The 20,643-nt window shown below is 46.9% G+C and overlaps 1 protein-coding gene across 1 annotated transcript in view; it reads right to left on the bottom strand.

Moving 5' to 3' along the window:
* PHKA2 (phosphorylase kinase, alpha 2 (liver)) overlaps positions 1–20,643 on the bottom strand; it is a 90,807-nt gene that overhangs the window by 21,200 nt on the left and 48,964 nt on the right. The window contains exons 12-19 of the mRNA XM_011995810.1: positions 16,486–16,593; positions 14,049–14,127; positions 11,289–11,423; positions 10,500–10,609; positions 9,202–9,346; positions 8,868–8,946; positions 6,857–7,026; positions 5,188–5,361 (exon numbers count right to left, since the gene is read on the bottom strand). Coding sequence (XP_011851200.1) covers positions 5,188–5,361; positions 6,857–7,026; positions 8,868–8,946; positions 9,202–9,346; positions 10,500–10,609; positions 11,289–11,423; positions 14,049–14,127; positions 16,486–16,593 — 1,000 coding nt within the window. The remainder of the gene's footprint in view (positions 1–5,187; positions 5,362–6,856; positions 7,027–8,867; positions 8,947–9,201; positions 9,347–10,499; positions 10,610–11,288; positions 11,424–14,048; positions 14,128–16,485; positions 16,594–20,643) is intronic.

The following is a 20,643-nucleotide window of genomic DNA, read 5'->3' as shown; positions in this document are numbered from 1 at the left end:
AGCCTCCTGAGTAGCTGGGATTATAGGCGCGCGCCTCCACGCCCAGCTAATTTTTGTATTTTTAGTAGAGACGGGGTTTCACCATGTTGGCCAGGTTGGTCTGGAACTCCTGACCTCCTGATCCACTCACCTCGGCCTCCCAAAGTGCTGGGATTACAGGCATGAGCCACCGTCGCCGGCCCACAAAAATATTTTCTTTATGTCCTTATTCTATAAGCTTTGATCTATTGTTTAATTTTACTTCTTAAACTTTTTTTTAAAAAATGAAAACACAAACACATACATTAGGACTCTACAGGGCCAGGATCATCCATCTCACTGTCTTCCACCTCCACAGCTTGTCCCACTGGAAGGTCTTTAGGGGCAGTAATGTACATTGAACTGTCATCTCCTAAGATAACAATGCTTTCTCCTGTAATCCCTCCTGAAGAACCTGTCTGTGGCTGTTTTACAGCTAACTTTTTTTAATAAGTAAAAGGAGTACACTCTAAAATAATGATGATAGTATAGTAAATATGCAAACCAGCGACATACTTACTTATTATCAAGTATTATGTACCATACATAATTGTATGTGCTAGACTTTTATGCGACTGGCAGTGCAGGAGGTTTGTTGATACCGGCATCACCACAAACATGTGAGCAGTGCATGGTGCTACAACGTCACCACAGCTACGACATCACTAGGTGACAGAAAGGTTTCAGCTCCATTATAATCTTAGGGGACCACTGCCATATATATGGTCTGCCACTGACCAAAAGTTATGTGGTGCATGACTGTATATATTTTTTTAAAAAGACAAATCCTTGAGAATGAAGAAAAACAAGAAAGATGACCACAGGAACAGAATTTCACAAGCGGGAAAGCTGATGGATGAAAGATAAGTGATTCAGCTGATACGAGGCAACCAATTCCCAAGTCTGCAGTGGAGAAATCCGAGAGCTGGTCAGTTACACCCAAGGCTCATCAGAAGTCCTTGGGGCCTGCTGCGCCATGTGCTTCTGGAACTGGGGCCTAGAAGGAGTGTCCAAGACAAGGAAGGTTGGAGAGAAGCTATTTGAGAAGCAGTGAGCTCCCTGGACACCTGCTTCAACTACACCCAGCTTGATGAGCACCTCACTCACACTCACTCTGACAGAAGACTGGAGGGTCACTCAGAAGAGAGTAAAAGAGGAAGGGGCTCAAAGAGAGGGGGGCTGCTGAATAGCACATCTGAAGGCCTGGATACATTCCTCAAGGGAATTATAAGTAACTATATAGCTCCAGGCAACCAGATCCTAATCCTTGAAATAGGAAATCCACTAAGAGACTGTAGAGTATCTCTGGGAAATCAAATAACTCTGAGTCAACAAGCCCCACCCCTGGGCTTGGAGATTCTCATTCATGACCAGGTAAGTGAGGAGGAGCAGGGCATTGGAAGGAGGACTCTCACGTGGAAGACAGACACCTAAGCAAACCGGAAAAAGTGATCTGGGGGCATGGAAACCATTCAAAGAGTAAAAAGGGTATATACAAACCAAAACAAAAAGCCCTGCCGTTAATATTCTTAGAATAATAAGAAATTGCCAGGCATGGTGGCTCATGCCTGTAATCCCAGCATTGTGGGAGGCCAAGGTGGGCAGATTGTTTGAGGCCAGGAGTTTGAGACCAGCCTGGGCAACATGGCGAAACCCTGTCTTCACAAAAATAAAAATAAAAATTACCCGGGTGTGGTGGCATGCACCTGTGGTCCCAGCTACTTGAGAGGTTAAGGTAGGGGGATCACTTGGGCCTGGGAGGTGAAGGCTGCAGTAAGCCGTAATTGCACCACTCACTTCAGTCTGGGTGGCAGAACAGGACCTTTTCCTTCTCTCTCTCAAAAAAAAGAAATTATACTGTATTTTTATTATTTTTTTGAGACAGGGTCTCGCTCTGTCACCCAGGCTGGAGTGCAGTGGCATGATCATGGCTCACTGCAGCCTCAACCTCCTGGACTCATGCGATCCTCCCACCTCAGCCTCCCAAGTACCTGGGATCACAGGCATGCACCACCACGCCTGGCTAATTTTATTTTTTTGTAGAGACAGTGTCTTGCTATGTTGCCCAGGCTGGTCTGGAACTCTTGGGTTCAAGTGATCCGCCTGTCTCGGCTTCTCAATGTATTGGGATTACAGGCGTTAGCCACTGCGCCCGGCCAAGAAATTATATTGTAAACATGAAACAAAAACAGATGCAATTTGGGGAAAAAAGATTTAAAATGTGATAGCAAAAGTGGCTCAATTGAGGGGATGGAAGAAAAAGTTGAGACAATGGCTCTCAGGACAGACAGAAAAATGGAAAACAGAGGGAAAAAAATGATAAAGTCTTCTTCAGGAAGTCAACTTTGGAATCACAGAAACACCAGAAAGAAAGAACAGAGAAAATGTAGGGAAGGAAATGAGTCAAGAAGCTTTTTAGGAAAACTTTACAGGACTGAAAAACAAATTTCCAGATTAGAAAGGCCCATTGTGTGTCCAACACAATGGATGAAAACACATGAGATAGAGATTACGGTGCAGCACTGAGATGTCAGAAGCTGGGAGCAGAGAAGATCCTAAACACTTTCAAAGAGAAAAAGAGCTCATATTTGAAGTATCAAAAATCAGAACGAGCCGGGCACGGTGGCTCACGCCTGTAATCCCAGCACTTTGGGAGGCCCAAGAGGGTGGATCACCTGAGGTCAGGAGTTCAAGACCAGCCTGGCCAACAAGGTGAAACCCTGTCTCTACTAAAAATACAAAAATTAACCTGGCGTGGTGGTGTGCGCCTCTGATCCCAGCTACTTGGGAGGCTGAGGCAGGAGAATCGCTTCAACCCAGGAGGTGGAGGATGCAGTGAGCTGAGATCGTGCCACTGCACTCCGGCCTGGGCGACAGAGTGACACTCTTGTCTCGAACAAACAAACCAAAAATCAGAATGGGTTTAGATTTCTGATATGGTTTGAATGCCTCACTCCAATCTCATGTTGAAATGTAATCCCCAGTGTTGGAGGTGGGGCCTGGTGGGAGGTGTTTGGATCATGGGGGTGGTCCCTCATGAATGCCTTGGGCCATCCCCTTGGTGATAAGAGAGCTCTTGCTCTGAGTTCACAAGGCATCTGAGATCTGGTTGTTTAAAAGTGTGTGACCATTCTCCCCTGCCACTCTCTTTTGTTCCTATTTTCACCATGTGAAGTGTCTGCTCCCCTTTTTTCTTCCGTCATGATTGGAAGCTTCCTAAGGCCTCCCTAGAAGCCGAGTAGATGCCAGCATCATGCTTCCTGTATAGCCTGCAGAACCCTGAGCCAATTAGATCTCTTTTCTTTATAAATTACCCAGTCTCAGGTATTTCTTTATGGCAATGCAAGAATGGTTTTTTTTTGTTTTTTTTTTTTTGAGACAGGGTCTTGTTCTGCTACTCAGGCTGGAGTGCAGTGATGTGATCACAGCTCACTGCAACCTCAACCTCCCTGAGCTCAAGTGATCCTCCTGCCTCAGACTCCCAAGTAGCTGGGACTACAGGCATGTGCCACCATGCCTAATTTTTCTATTTTTTGTAAAGACGGGGTCTCACTATGTTGCCCAGGCTGTTCTCAAATTCCTGGACTTAAGTGATCTTCCTGCCTCAGTTTCCCAGAGTGCTCAGATTACAGGCATGAGCCACTGTGTCTGGCTGGGTTTAGATTTCTCAACAGCAACACCAACACACTGATAGCAAGAAGACAATAAGTCATACTTTCAAAATCTGCAAAAAAAAATGTCTTGTCTTTTTTTTTTCTTTGAGACGGAGTCTTGCTCTGTCACCCAGGCTGGAGTGCAGTGGCACAATCTCAGCTCACTGCAACCTTCGCCTCCCAGGTTCAACTGCTTCTTCTGCCTCAGCCTCCCGAGTAGCTGGGATTACAGGCACAGGCCACCACACCTGGCTCATTTCTGTATTTTTAGTAGAGACAGTGTTTCACCATATTGGCCAGGCTAGTCTCAAACTCCTGGTCTCAAGTGATCTGTCCGCCTCGGCCTCCCAAAGTGCTGGGATTACAGGTGTGAGCCATCACGCCCAGCCAAAAAAATGTATTTTCCATCTAGAATTCTATACCCAGCCAAACTCTCAAATGGGTCTGGAACATTTGTAGACATTTTTAAAATGGCAAGGTTTCAACAATTTTGCCCACTGTGTGCTGTTTCTCAGGAAACTACTGCATGTCCTCTATCAAAGTAAGGGTGAACCAAGAAAGAAGAGTTGGGATACAGAACACAGGAGAGCCATCTCAGGAGACAAGTAAAGGAAGCCTCCAGGGAAGATCCCAGGGTGAAAAGCACCTCAGACATTGAGGGCAACCAAACCAGAAGGGGGCAGAGGGCAGTGCAGTTGAAAAACAAGCAAGTTGAGAGCTGTCACTATCATGCCCTCTTCCACTTCACTTTTTTTTTTTTGAAACCTACTGAAACTATTCTAGAATGTGCTGCACCAAAACAGAAGAATACATTGAGAAAGGGGAACACAACAGATTCAGGAACCAGGGAATCCAACTAAGGAGACAAGCCAGGGAAATTCCCAGGATGACACATACGCAACAGGCCTAGAGCGCAGTCAGCCCAGATAGGAGGAGACTCGTGGACTCTAAGAAAGGTAGTGGAATTGAGAGATTCACTGATACGACTGAGCTTGTGGAAATTTGTATTGCGAGGCCACTGGGAGATGTGGAAAGAAAGCGAAGCAAATGAAAAGCCAGGGCAACTTTACCTTTCGAAAAAACAAAGAGTAAAAATGGGAATATAATCAGAGTATACTATAATGCTCAGTTGGAAATAATATTTGCGTACATACAATGATATAAAGAGTGAATACTGATTTAACTAAACTTTAACTCTGTGGTGGGTTAGGGGGAGTGAAGCAGAAGAGTGGTGATTTAAGACAGCCAGATCCTTACCCACATAATCAAAAGTCAACAGGTACCGAATCAAGTCAATGCATGTGAAGACAGCAGTATGCACACATTATCTGAGAAATACAGAGATATGTATATACCAGAAGAAAGAGCTAAAAGAGTTGAAAGTGGTTACCTCTAAGTAGAAGGATGTGGGGGGCATTTTGTTGTCTTCTAGGATTCTTTGGCTTTTAAATTATGTCCCTGCATTACTTTGATAAAAAAAGGTATTTTAACAGGCAGAAAAGAGTTAATAACATACATGGAACTTCCAAACCCTTTGCTTTTGCCATCACAGAAAGGATGTCCCGCGTGGAGTGGATAGCACTGAAGACATGGCGGTCTTCTGTGTTCTTACAAAGAGGAGGCAGATAGGACCTCAACGATGTGCTTTGCAGAAGGTGGTTGATATACTGGTCAAGTTCGTCTTGGCTTTCTGTAATTGGACAAGCAAGAAAAAGAGCCAATGAAACCAAGTTGCAGAAATATGGCTGCACAATAGTGACCACAGGTAGCCAGTAGCACTGAGTAGGCTTAGCAGACGACAACATTGAGATATCGATATTTGCACTCCCACTCACTCCCGAAGCGTAAGAAGAGATTTACAGAGATAATGTATGTGTGTAGAAGTTTACTGTTTGGAAAAACTTCATCCAAGGAAAAAAAAACTACCGGTCAAGAGAGTGTTTACATCTCGTCCTCCCAAGATGAACTGTAAGACAGCCTGAAGGACAGCGTGAAGGATAGCAGCCGAAGTCTGGGCTTTTTGTTTTAATTTGTCATGAGTGAGCTAAGCCTTATGGAACTCCCAGTCCTAATTCCAACTACTATCTAAAGGTGAAAAACAGATCACCTCAAAACCTTATTCAGAATGAGAAATGTTATATCCATAGGGTTTCATCACTCATATCCAACCAAACCTAGATCATTTTACCACTCCTTTGAAAATTCAAGCAGTATGTTTCTGTCTTCAGAATGTATGTATTCTGTGCAAAGTCACCATTCCTGGTCAGCCACGGTGGCTCCTGCCTATAATCCCAGCACTTTGGGAGGCCGAGGCAGGCTGATCAGTAGAGCCCAGGAGTTCAAGACCAGCCAGGGCAACACAAGGAGACCCCATCTCTATAAAATGTAAAACAATTAGCTGGGTATGGTGATGCTTCCCTGCAGGCCTATAGTCTTAGCCACTTGGGAGGCTGAGGTGGGAGGATTGCTTGAGCCCAGGAAGTCGAGGCTGCAGTGAGCCATGATCATGCCACTGTACTCCAGCCTGGGCAACAGCGAGACCCTGTCTCAAAAACAAACAACAACAACAACAACAACTATTACAAAAAAAAAAAAGAGAAGAAAAAAAACAAAAAAGGTCCCCATTCCTGAAACTCTTTGTCCTTCGAGGTTTAAAAAAATGCACTTTCAAGGACATCATTTGCAGTTTCGGTTTTTTTTTTTTTTTTTTTTTTGAGACGGAGTCTTGCTCTGTCGCCCAGGCTGGAGTGCAGTGGCTGGATCTCAGCTCACTCCAAGCTCCGCCTCCTGGGTTCATGCCATTCTCCGGCCTCAGCCTCCCGAGTAGCTGGGACTACAGGCGCCCGCCACCTCGCCCGGCTAGTTTTTTGTATTTCTTAATAGAGATGGGGTTTCACCATGTTAGCCAGGATGGTCTCGATCTCCTGACCTCGTGATCCGCCCGTCTCGGCCTCCCAAAGTGCTGGGATTACAGGCTTGAGCCACCGCGCCCGGCCGCAGTTTCGGTTTTTAAACTGGCATTTTATTCATTTTAATATATGCAAATTTCAGAAGCCTCTTTTTTGTTTCATTTTTCCTTGTTTTTATTTATCATTGTCTGTATTTGAGTCTTACGGCAATTTTATCACAATGCTAAAGTTTAAATAAATTCAGCGAACTACCCACAAAAGCATTTCAAGCCATACCTTGATTACAGGTGTCTTCCAGATATCCTACCAAATCTGAATCACTATCAGGACTGAAAGTCCCTTCGCTGGCATCATCAAACAACTTCTCATCACAGTCTGGATCCAGGAAAGTCAGATACGTGTAGAACGATGTGGTGAGAAATTCCGAAAGGTTCCCTAATTTTACTCTGCCAAGAAGACACCGGGTTAGGGACACAGGTAGTGTGTGGATAACCTTCCACTATGAATCACTGAGAGACTTTTGCACAACCATGTGGTGCTTCTGCTGGAATCAATACATATATTACTCTGCAGATTGCCCCATATAAGCGGTCAGCCAAGACATTCACACAAAAATTCAATAGCAAGTATGAAGCGAACGCGCACAGCATATTAAAAGCCAAATGAATCACACTGACTTCTTACTCCCAACACAAATACGAATCTATTTTACTGAACCAACCAACCGTTTGACAAAACATATCGAGCAAACTGCTTTTAAACAGAACCAACCCATGTTTTTGTTTTGTTTTTCTCCCCCAAAACGACTGGCCTAGAAGCAGTGATTCTCTGGGCACACTCGTTCCATTATTTATGAGTCCCTACCACGAAACACCATCACACAGGGCCAGGGGTGCTATGATGGAAGAGGTCAGGTTCCCTCTAGAAGGAATTCGATGGGGAAGCCATCCCCAGATTGGAGCAGAAGTCCTGAGTGGCCCTATCACTTTAGGCTGGGCACAGTTCCAATGAAACCTGGAAGCTGGGTTTGACAGCCTGGGCTCTGAGGTTCTGCAGGTCCACCCCCACACGCTGGGAGCGATTTCAAGGTGGTTAACCATAATTTTTAAAAAATGAGTGACTTTGCTGTGGTAGCAGTATCCCTGGGGTGAGAGGATATGAGAAGAAAGGGCGACTTCAACTCCAAAAGTTTTAGCAACTGGCATTCCATCAGCGACCAAACAGAAGCCTCCCTGAGTCCTGGAAAAGCCACACTGGGCTACACGTGAGATTCTCTTTTTTTTTTTTTTTTTGAGATGGAGTCTCATTCTGTTGCCCAGGCTGGAGTGCAGTGGTATGATCTTGGCTCACTGCAGCCTCCACCTCCTGGGTTCAAGCGATTCTCCTGCCTCAGCCTCCCGAGTGGCTGGGACTACAGGCGTGTACCACCATGCCTGGCTAATTTTTGTATCTTTAGTAGAGACAGGGTTTTGCTATGTTGGCCAGGCTGGTCTCAAACTTCTGACCTCAGGTGATCTGCCTGCCTCAGCCTCCCAAAGTGCTGGGATTATAGTGTGAGCCCCTGTGCCTGGTCCACAGTGTTCTCTTGGGGCCCTTCTGGTATATCCTAGGGAGTAGAGGGAGATGAGAGAATAGACACTACAGAGAAGACCTCTGCCTTGTGACAGCAGAGGGCACAAAAATGGAAGGGGTATTCCTGGAGGGCAAGCCCTGTATCACTCAAGGTGCTTAAGCATAATGCCTGGGTGCGTCTGCCCTACTTGGGGCCTGTAAACCAGAAGGGGGCTCATTCCACAGGGGGTGAGGGCACAGTGACCTACGCGGACTCATTCAGGTGCTCTGCTCTAAGGGCTCTAAGGAATTTGCCAAGTCCCGCAAATGAATCTTAAGGTGATAGTATATTCAAGTCGGTGCAAGGAGCGTCTATTGGGCACTTGCCGGATCCCAGGCACTGAGTATTTCTTTCCACACCTTTTAACAGAAACATACACAGAATTCCATACATGGGTTCCAAGAACAGACGTTTCAGAGGGACTTGATGGTTCACCTCCCTATGTCTGAGGCCTCCTGGTGCAAGTAAAGCTTAAAAGATACCAGCCGCGTGCTGTTTCAGAGATGAGCCAAGTTTCACATGGGAGACTGGATTAGAGAAGTGTTACCTTCCTGCTTACTCTAAAACTGCATGCTTTTAGATTCAACAATCAATATGAAAAACGGGACAAGGGCAGCAAAGGACTTTAAGAAAGGTCAGTGCTACTCTTATTTTTTTTTTTAAATCACAAATTACCTGGCTCCTCCAAAATATCCATCCTCTAGTTTTCTAATTGTGGAAAGCACAGCAGAATGAATGTCTGAGCCATCATTTGCTAAGGAAAAAAAAAGTGATGAATTAGTTTAGTCTGGGAAGACTTTTTTTTTTCCCCTTCTTATGCACTGAAACATTTTCATCAACACCATCTAATTAAAATATTTTTGGCATAGAAGATTCCTGAGATAAGAAACCAAACTGCTAAGAAGCCCCTTCAGTGCTTAGTTCTGGCCATGGGAGCCATTTTAAACATTTGTAAGAGCCCAAACCACCCCTGGGGCAGGAGGGAGCCTGCTGAAATCCCTGGAGTTACTAAGCATGGTGCGGCTGATGGGGAAGGTGAGCGTGGGTCTGCCCGTCATCCTCCAGCAGGTGCACAGGTAGGCCAGCTCGATCCTTAGCATCTCCACGATCATCTCGTTGTCGAGGGCCAGGTAGAAGTGATGCTGGTCGGTGAACTGAAAGTCAGAAGAGGCTGGGTAAACGGCCACCCTTTGTTTACCTGGAAACACCAGCTGACAACTCAGCTCAGCACTAATCCTGGGGTTTTATTACCAGGCAAGAGGCTCAGTACTGGTTTCAATCCACCCAGCCATGGGGCTGCCCTGCTCAAGATCAGACAAATCAGTCTGCTGCCTGCCTGGGAGCTGTCGCTGTAGAGTAGAAGGGAGAGGTGCACTGCTAGATTTATTTTCGGCTCCTCAGATGGGGATTTAAGCATCTTGCCCAACACCGCTGTCTCTGAAAGCAAATCAATAACTCCTTAATTCCTGCTCCTTCCAGGGCTATGGGTTCGAAAATGCTTTCCAAGTGGGGGCACTGTGAGCAGGTGAGAGGTGGACGCTCTGTTTACCTGATTGATGGCTTTGGTTAATGTCAACTAAAGACACTGCTGCCTGATGTTGAGAACAAATCAAATTGTTCTCTTGGCCTCTGGACTAGTGCATGCTTAGCTCTGGACTGAGATTTGTCACTAAGGGAAATAGCTTGCAAGATTTCAGTGAGCAGCAGGGGCTAGGATGAAACAGAAGCTTGACCCAAGACCCCATGATCAACCCTGTGCCCAGGTAAGTGGGGGCTGTGCCCCATGCTGCCAAAGCGATCCCACTGTTGGTCTTTCTAGCTGCCCAAATGGGTGAAAAACATTTTTATGTACTTCCACAGGACTAGTTTTCTTTGGAAACCAAAGCTCTGCAGATAAGTTCCATAATCAGTACACTCAGTAGCCCAGTAAGTGGGGGTGTGCCCAGAAAATCAGCCTGGCTGTGTGTCACACAGAGGGTCTGACAGCTTGCACAAGGGTCAGAGATGACTGTATGACTGTAATTAGGGGCACAAGGGCTGTGAGTCAAGTGACATGTCAACAGCAAACTTCTAAAGCAGTCTGAATTTCACTAATATTCATGACCGGAAGTGATGGCACACCTGTCTCAATCAGCATTTACTGAGCACCTACTACGGGCAGACTTGTACTAGGCACTGGGTGTCGTTTCATATGTCTCTATTTGAACCCACGCACGCAGAATTCTGTCATATGCACAGGAGAAAAGCTTACCAGACAGCAAAGAGAACTTAATAAAAAAAAGATGCTCATTGGCCTGCTCTCCTCACCTGGGGTGTAAAAGTAAAGATTTGGTTCCTAATCACATATAGTTTAGAGGTTCCAAGGACACCAATATGTCGATATGGTCGCCCACTCAAATTCATATTCTTATTTCGTCCTGTTTGAAAAGTAAAAGAGAAATCGGAGTTAGAGGAAATACGGTAACAAGTAATGCAGGCAACTCAGGCTAAGACTGAGCTTATTTCTAGATTAGACAACCCACTTTGGGGCTTAGTTCTTCTACTGCCATAATCCTTCTTTAAAATGGCACGAAGCTGCATATTAAAACAAATCCCACCCCTCCTTTTTTCATGGATGTGTATGAACAGTACCCGGTTGGAACTGCATGGAATAAAACTACTAAAAGGACTATAGAACGTTTACTTTTGATTTATTTAGTATTGAGCCATAATAGTAAACAAAGTCAGATTCTAGAAAAAGCATAGAGAACCTCCTCCCATTTTAATGTGTAAATAAGCATTTTCTGATATTAAAGGTAAATATGAGAAGCATTATCAAGACACAAATGACTTTTCCAACTGTAAATTCTCCAAGGTGGCTCCTTACTTTACAACAGATCTGGTGAATGCTTGGCCACCTGCGATGGTGCCCACTGAACGGGTGTGAGAACGTGCTGGTTCGCCCGTTCCTCTTCACATCAAAGCGGTGGAACCACCTGCTTTAGTATTTTGTCCAAGTCTTTAGAACTTATGTATATCACAGTCTCCCTCAGACCCCAAATCTAGAACCGAGATGCCCCCATGCCAAAAAGGCCCAGGTAATTTCCCCAAACCTACCAAGCTTGGCATATATGTGACTAAGAATCCGGCCCGGCTGGACTTGAATTGGATGAATGTCCGCGATACTCTGGACATTCACCCCGTGTTTCCTCAACAAGTCCTTAATGTGATTGTTTTCTGCCAAAACAGTAACTGTGAACAAGAACACAGAATGAGCGTTAGCTTATGACTCTTATCTCTTCACATGGACACGTGTTCCTTACTGCCCTCGTCTGCCTGCTGGCATACACATTAGCATGCTCTTCCACGCAATGACTGGCTCTGGAAATGACAGTGTTCGTCCTGCTGCTCCTCCCCATTCTGTCCTTGCCACCTCTCAACAACCTTGATGCCTATTTATCAAGTACCCTCAACGTGCGAGATAGTCTGATAGGAGACTTCTAGAAATTGTCCTCAATAAGTCCCAAGCCAAAATGTCCCATCTCAAGTAATGTCTTGCCTCTCTCTGGGTCTGCATCTATTCTAAACCTGCCTGGTGTCCCTTTTCGTGCAGGGTCAGGAGTGGAAACAGCTCCACTTACGGGATGCCAGAAGCCTGTGCTCCTGCTCCCAAACGACGGGGAAAAGAAGAGTAAAATGGGTGCGCCTACTGGCAGGGGATGCTCTGAGGGGGCATCCTTTCCTCTAGAGAAAGCAAAGTGGGTCTGTGAGTGGGGATACTGGTGGTAGTGGAGCAGCCTGGCCCATTCAGAACTCCCACACAGGGCCCCACTGGTGGGGAAAAAGCACCCCAGGGCTGGCCTGGGCCCCATCTCTGGTGGGAGAGCCTGGGCACCTGGCTCTCCAGCAGGCAGGGAGCTGACTGTGCCTGGGACCTGGGGGCCCATGGAGGAGGGAGGCCGTCACTAGGGACCACCCAGGATCGGCTAGGCTGCACCTGCTGTACTAGTACTGCTGGCCTTCTGAGAAGGGACAGTGCTGAGGCAAAGGGAAGGAGTACAGGATGGGACTGGAAAAGGGGAGCACGGCCACAGGGAGAAAGGTTGGTGCCATGTCCAGCTGCGGCGGAGCCCTCTGGGAGCTGGAGAGGCTCAGGGCAGTGCAGGATTGACTACTATTAAGTACAATCACAGGCTGGTGGGGCCGGAATGTACAATACATACACATGCAGTTGAGAGCTGAGTGTCACCTCTTTATATTTACACAGCACTTGATGCCTTTTCAAGTATTTTAATATCCATTATCTCATCTGACCTTCACAACAAGCCCCCAGGGAAGCCTTGCATGCTCAACTGGCCAGTTACAGCTGCACATGGACTGAAACCTAAACTCCCAGGCCCTCCGGAAATGGGAACATCAGCCATGCAGGGCTGGCTGGGTGGCTTCCCTTAACACCTGTCTCTTCTAAAGCTTCCAATGACAGGCATGACTTGACTCCACATTTATCGAAACGCCAGCAGCTACTCTCTGTAGGAGTAACTCCTTTAGTGCAGTGGTTTTGGGGGAGACCTGGGAGCCTCATGATCTGTGCAGCTGGATGTAGCAAAGTTTCTGAAACTGCACTTCCCCTACTCTGTGCCTGACCTTCTGGGAATTTCTACACTGTTCTATTAAACAAATGCTGGTCAACACCCATTAAAGTGTCCCAGACTGCAGCTGGAAAAACGGTCTTAATAGATTCAAGGGAAGAATTAGCAGGACATGCTCTGGCTTAGAGCAGGGACAATGGAGTCCAGCTGGATCAGTCCACCTGGAAGTCAGGAATGGGTTCACACCTGCAGCTGCCAGCTGTGGGTCCTTAAGGGAGCGGGTTAACGTCTAAGCCTCGTGTGTAAGGTGGAGATGATGATGGTCATCACAAACTTTACCTAATCAGAATGCTGTGACAGGTGTATCTCGTGGCTCTATTGACTGGGTGATATCAGCTCATCTCAACACAGCATGAGTCCCCAAAGCAAAATGAGCCAGTGGCCACAGAGAAATGCTTGTCATTTGTTCACTGTTTTCAACATATGGGTGCGTATGTGCCAATCAACATAGAAACTGCAAGAATGATACGGACCTTGTCATTAAGAAATGTACAGCCTCAGGGGCAATACGGTGTACATACAATGTGCTATGGCATTAGCTGGTGTGCTCTGCAGGGCACAGAATGTTACTGGACTGCCAGCTCCTCCCTAAGAGGGAAGGTAGGAAGAGAACTGCTCCACCCGGGCGCACACCACAGGCCAGGCACTACAGCAAGCACTTTCCCCACTGCAGCCTCAGTACATCTTAGGAAGCCCCAGTGAGGGAGCTCAAGTCCTGGCACCCTGAGGCACAGAAGGGTGAAATCACTTGGCTAGGCAGAGGGCAGCAGCAGCCCAGGCTGGTTTCCTCCCTCTCCAGAAGAAGGGCTGGCTGGAGAGGAGGGAGAGGAAAGGTGGACACAGGTGAAAGGCGGAAAGACGTCAGGACTCCAAGGGAGGAATGAATGACCCTCAGTTGGGTTCTGAGTTTTCACCAGACTTAGGCTCTATTTTTCAAAGAATAACGAGGATGAAAAATGATAAGCAATGAATCACTTGTGCCCCAGTTGCAATCAATGTTTATATTCAAGAAAACAATTGCTTTATAGAAAGTCATTTTGTGGTTGGGAAGAATTCTGTTGCCTTGGGAGCCACTGAGTTATATAACGCATCTCACAGAACTGCTACATGCTAAAGCATAGGCACATACACACTTTAAAAAAATTAAACAAGAAATTAGGCAACCATCTGAATTAAAATAACATTGGTTTTACAAAGTTAAATATGAATAGTAAACACGCTCACAAACCTTGAACTACAACATCAGGTTTGACTGAAGTGGAAAATCTTCTATTTAAGGGATCGATTTCACCAGTGGCAAGGAATCCCTATGGAAAAGAGGAGCATTATTAACACCATGAAATATAGATTAACTAAAATTTCATCTTAACCTGAGATGTGAAAATGAAATATTTTGGGGCTCAACACAGTCAAGACTTTTTTCTTTATATTTTTCGAGTCAATTGCTTATTTTCTGTGAAACAGAGTAACGTCATTCAAATTGCCACTGATAAACGTATTGCATTTTTGCACCTAGCTCTCTAGGGCTCGTCGAATATGCCACCATCTTGTATGAACAAAAAGAATGATAACCAATACTTTCTGAGCTCTCAGTAACATGCCAAGCATTGTGTTGAGCCACTGTATGTGCACTGTCACACTTATGCCTCCTGACAGGTAGGTACTACTTTTGGGGCTCAGAAAACAACACCCCCAAAACGAAGACCTCAGCAGCAGCCTCAGAAGCAAAAGTTTTCCTCTGACCTTCTCCTGCCTCCCTCTCTCAGTCCATTCTTCTGGAGGCGCCACAGAAACTAGAATCCTTCTTCCCCAAGGCAGGCATAGAAACCAGAATCCTTTTTCCCCAAAGCCAGCCACAAAACCTAAAAATATTCTCTGTAAAAACTGGCCATAAAAAATTCCCTGACATACCTTGTTTGGCTGTAGGTCATAAGGGCCCCAGTCCAGGGAGGGTCCTGCCCTACCCCCAGAAGGAAGGAGTTCTGCACAGAAAGGCCTCACTGGGTTTCCCCACCTGGTCCATTAGCATTCGATCAGGTCCTTTTTGTCTAATCACATTTCTACATAGCTGTCCATATTTTGTTGAAACTATGCATAAAAATGGAAAATTTCCCCTCGATCTTGGGGTCTTCATTCTGAAGGCTCCTATGTATACATGTTAAGTACATCTGCATGCCCTTTTTTCTTATTAATCAATCTGCCTCATGTCAGTGATTTTTCATCAAACCTTTAGGGGAACACCTTGGCCCCCACACTACCACCATCACCACTGTACAGGTGGGGAAACCAAGGTAATGACCCAAGGGAAGTGGCTGAGTGGGGACTTGGTCCCCCCACCCCCACTCCCTTGCAAAGTATTCTCTTTGAATATGTACCTCCTTGTACTTTCTACAAATGATCCGAGCCCTAAGAGAGAGGATCAAGGTGTTCTGGGAGTTCTGAGGGGGAACCGGACCTAGTGCTGGGCCCAGAGAAAGCCTTTACATCAGAGAGGAGAAAGTAGGGGAGGGGAGTTACTCGTTTCCCATCTCACTGATACAGAAATCAGAGCTGGAAGGTATCGCAGAGATGATCAAGTCCAACCTTTTCATTTTACACATGAGGAAACCGAAGCCCAGAGAGATTAGAGACCTGCCCGGAGTCAGAGAACTAGTGAGAGACAGGGCTGGCTTTCAAAGGAGATATATGCGTTTTCCCTACTGATAAAGACAGGAGTGGAAGACACAGCCCCTACTCCAAGGACATGACCATGACACCGGGGAGTCTTGAGGTACCCGTAAAACAACTCCTCCAGCTCGGCAGGCAGAGTTCCTGAGGGCTGCTTCCACAGTGGTAGCTTTCATCCTGGGCTTTGACACTCTAGGAACCCGGTGGCATGCTGACCCACCGCCCCTTCCGCCTTTACTAGAGCCTGGCAGCCCCTCAGCCCTTCCCTGGGCTCCTTCCCCTCCTTGCCTCCCCGGGTCCAGCCAAAGCACTCAGCTGGGCAGGACCCTCTCAGGAACAATAGCCCATCTGATAAGGTCACTCACACTGAGGACTGGGAGATTCATTTGAGGGAGCTCCAAAGTATTTGCATGTTAAAACAAAAGCCCGGGGACAAGTCAATGCTGAACAAAAAGAAAGGAGTCAAGAGGCAGTTGTCTGCAGAAGGAAGGGTACTGCGGGTTGTCCGGGGGAACACCTGACACAAAATTCACCACAGAAAATCCGGCCCACCGCCCCTTTCTGTAGAAATCTGTGGTCCTTGTGCTTCCTGCGCCTAGGACTGGAGCAGGGGCAGCTAGGGGCCAATCAAGTCGTTTCCCAAATCTTTTATCTTCTAGGATCAGATGTGCCAACAATCCTGGCCGAGAAGCTTCCAGCTCCTCTGACCATCAACTGGAAGAGATTCTAGCCACAGAGGAGGAATGCTGGCAGGGGGTGAAGGGGAGTGCTGGGACCTCATGGACCTGAGCTGGTTTAATGGAAATATGGACACACAAGGCCAGGAGTCAAGGCCAGGAGTCAAGCCCTGGAGCCAACACGGTTCAGTTGACCTTAAACGCATGAAGATGCAAAAGACATCCACACGCACCCCTGGCAGAGAGTCCCTATGCCCTTCCGGGGTTCCCTGCACCTTCAATCACATGGTTTCCAGTCTGCGAGGCCATTAAGCTCCCTACCTCTGCCAACAGCGAGCTGAGGATGTACAAGGATTGGCCCCACAGATGAGGGACCTTCCCCATAGGAACTCGGTCTACCGTGTGAGGATTCTTGTACTCTTCATCTACCTGGAAAGAGAGACAAATCCAAAGTCAGAAAGTCAGAGGATAAAATGGCCACAATACCTGACCCTGGGAAGTGCACTGAGGATTTATGAAATGGTACTCATCCTCCGGGCCAATTCTGTGCAGGCACCAGGAGGTTGGGGAGCAAGCCCCTTCCTCAGGGCTGCAAGGCTATATAGCAGCAGAGGTGGAAGTCAAATTGCGGCCTGGTTCTGGACAAACGCTCTTCCTACAGGCACACGCAAGGCCACCAGCACCGGATGCCTGGCCTGCCTGCTTTATGCATGGCTCTGGCCATGGGAACTGTCATGGCTCATGCTTACATTTGGCTGCATGATGGGTGAAATGATGGAAAACATCAGCCTCCAGCTGTGGTGGTGCATCGCTGGAGCCATCCCTAGGGGTTTATAAACTGTGCGCCTAATGCAAGAGAATCGCCAGAAGGTGGCACTATTTGCCGAGGAAAAACACTTGGACTACTAACCTGCAACCCCTCCTTCAGGGCCTCAAAAAGCTGAACCCACTGGGGGGCTTCCGTCTCAGTAAAATAAACGTTGGTGTTCTTTCTGGAGGATAGGGCTGGCTGCACATTGTAAGCTAGTCTGCAACTTTCTCTCTTCTAAACTCCATGCTGGACTTAAGACATTTAAGTCATCACATCATTGGTTGGGGGTAATGTCAGTGACCACTTTTTTTCTTCCAGAAAACATAAGTCAACCAAAGGAAATAGGAACCATCCTTCTCCCAAGGGGAACATCACACCATGAGGGGACTCATCTTCTGCTTGCAGATTAATCAATGATGTTATTAACATATTTAAATTTTAAATTTTTTCAATAGTGGTAAACATTTAAGAAAAACTTAAGTGCATGAACTGAACAGAATTAAATGTCATTAGTGATCAAATAATCCAATAGGATAATAGTGTGGAAGGAGATTCTCCAAAATGTCATAATCTTTGAGTGGTAGAATTAGAGATAACGTTTTCTTCTTTCTACTGAATCCTAGATGTTTTGTAGTGTACAGAATTACTTGTATGATAATCAGGTAGTATGTTAAAACTACTTGAAATGTAAGTCGTGTTAAGAAAGACTGAAAAGTTGGGCATGGTGGCGCATGCCTATAATCCCAGCACTTCGGGAGGCTGAGGTGGGCAGATCACCTGAGGCCAGGAGTTGGAGACCAGCCTAGCCAACATGGCGAAACCCCATCTCTACTAAAAACACAAAAATTAGTCAGGCATGGTGGTGAATGCCTATAATCCCAGCTACTCAGGAGGCTGAGGCAGGAGAATCACTTGAACCTGGGAGGCAGAGGTTGTAGTGAGCCGAGATTGCGCCAATGCACTTCAGCCTGGGTGACAGAGTAAGACTGTCTCAAAAAAAAAAAAAAAAAAAAAAAAGAATGCAGATATCTGGAATGAGAAATATTCAATAGAGAGCAGACAAGGTGTCCAGTTTACAAGACAGCCTGGTTTTGCACTCCTCCCACCCATGAGCCACCTCCTGCCCCGCCTCTCTGCACACTGGTCCTTCCGAACTGCCCACAGGTCCTCAAAGGTGCCATGCTTTTGCTGCCGCCTCTGCTGTGGCTGCCCTCCATCTCATGGACCAGCTTTTCTGGCCCCCGCTAACCTGCAAGCTCACAGGGACAGAGCTGGTGCTGTGGCCACCCTTGTGCCCTAGTAGCTAGTCTGGTGCCTGGCATGGAGCGGCTGCTCAATCCATGTTTGCGGGGACACTTTCACTGGTCTCCAGCTGTCCACGGAGGGCCTTGTGGTGCCCTGCGCAAGCACATCCGGCTGAGGAAATGAGTGGGGCTCACATCCAAGCTGCATGCCACCCTGGCCCAGGGCTGCGGCTACCCTGAGGCCCTTTATCTGATTTGCACACAGGTGCCACATGGGCCTGTGGTGGCCCTGTGTCCAGAAATCCTTCCCAGTGGTCTCTACATGTTATTGATGTGACTAATGAACCTTCCCAGCTGTCAACCGGAAGGAGCCAATACAAAATGCAATCAGTGTCAAAGAGTGTGTAAAATCGGTGCCTAGCACACCAGCGTGAACATGCTGAGGACACTGTAATGACAAGCAGAAACCCAAAGGTCAGTGTGGAGTTTAGAAGAGAGAAAGTCACAGAGTAATTTTTTCAATGTGTAGTCAGCACTGTTCATCAGCAAGAAAGAAAAGGGTAGCTCTTAACACTTGGCATTTACCAGAGTCAGTAAAACGTCCCTCTAGTATAACTGGACGGCTCTTCTCTACCACAGAAGAAGTAAAACCACCCTGAAGGCATTTATTTTCCCTTGCTCTGCTTCCAGGTTCCCAATGACTTCTCATTACCAATTCTGTTTTCCCCAATGCCTCAGTACTGGGAAAGGAGCGACCTGAATGGGGATATGAACATGTGGCTGCTGGAAGGTACCAGCCCCCACTGCCAGCCCCGCGCCAACCCACACACTGCAGTATGTGTACTAAAAGGAATGCATTTATTTGCAGGGGATCTAGGCTGAGGACACTTAGAAGGAACACAGCCCTAGCAGGCTCCGTAGACTGATTTGCAGAGTGAGAGAAGACTAGTTCCTCTCCAAAGTCTGGCCCTTAACCCTGGAACAAAATCAGCCCTGAGAGAGCTTGGATTATGTGGACCGTCGGTTCATGTTGGGATGAGAAGTCATCAACATTCCGGAGCTCAGGGCTAAGGGTCCAGGCTGGTGGGGCTTGGTGAGCCCACCTGGAGCAAGCAGCCACCTCAAGGGACCCAGTGAACCAGATGGGCTGATATAAATGCAAAAAACTGAATGCTTCCGGCAATGGCACATTCTACTTCTCATGGAAACTCCTTCCTTTGATTTTCTACTTGGTTTAACTGGTTCAGTGATCTAACACATAATAGTTCCTTTTAGATGGAAATATGGCCCAAAGTGATACGCGGTGGTACCTATTTTGCCGGTGGTACCTATTTTGCCGTAAGGATCAAGTATCAGATTCCTTTAAAATGTATTTTCTATGGAAAAATAAAGAAGCCCACTATACTATTGCTTTCAGAAGCCTAGTGAGAGCATCCATTGTGTAGATACTTCCATTACACAGAAATGGATCACCCATTAGGAGGCAGTGTGGGGTGGGGGCAAGGCCCTGAACCTGGGGTCTGGCCCCAGGGCGGAGCCCAGTGCTGTGTGAGCTCTGACAGGTTCCACAGCCTCTCCGAGCTGAGGCAGACACTTTAAAAGGCCATGCCAGTCCTGTGGCCATGTGTGTGGGGGCCTGATTCAACCACAGAACACCTAAACCCAAGTCGTTGTATGCCAGGCCTCTGCTGGCTTATGACCTCCTCCAGGCCCTGGCAATTTTGGGGAAGACACGGCCCTCTGAAGGCCTTTTCATCCCACAAACACATTAATCAAGCCCTGAGGCACCAAAAGCATCCAAGGGACAGCCTGGAACCAAGAATTCTTCCCTTCTAACCATGAGATACTGACAGACAAATCTTCCTGCCAAGATAATAGGTCCATCATAACCCAATTTAGGAAACTTGATAGAATAAAACTATGCTTGGGCATTTTCTTGGAACTGGACTGTTTTTCTCTCCCTGATGTAGAATGGCTTCTAACTGATTCTCAAACTCTAGCTTGCAAACTGCTTGAATCAAAGGAAGAGATTCTCAATACCCCTGTACACTGGGCTTCGTCTGTGGAAGTGTGTAAGAACACAGTGTACAACAGGGGTTTACGCTCTTCAGAGAGCCTGTGTCAGGACTTGGGGGGAGGGACAGGTATCATTTGAAGGTCTTCAACTGCTGCCTCCCCGTGATACCCGTGATCAAGCATGTTCCACATATTTTTCCAAAGCCGTGATTCCTTGGGATAGACTGGACACTACCTAAGGCTTTTTTTTTTTTTTTTTTGAGATGGAGTCTTGTTCTGTAGCCCAGGCTGGAGTGCAGTGGTGTGATCTTGGCTCACTGCAACCTCCAATTTCTGGGTTCAAGTGATTCTCCTGCCTCAGCCTCCCAAGTAGCTGGGACCACAGGCATGTGCCACCATGCCTGGCTT

This window comes from Mandrillus leucophaeus, unplaced genomic scaffold (assembly GCF_000951045.1).
Source record: "Mandrillus leucophaeus isolate KB7577 unplaced genomic scaffold, Mleu.le_1.0 Scaffold499, whole genome shotgun sequence".
Lineage (NCBI taxonomy): Eukaryota > Metazoa > Chordata > Mammalia > Primates > Cercopithecidae > Mandrillus > Mandrillus leucophaeus.
Note: the sequence above shows the minus strand (reverse complement) of the source record. Positions and strands in the feature narration are given on the sequence as shown.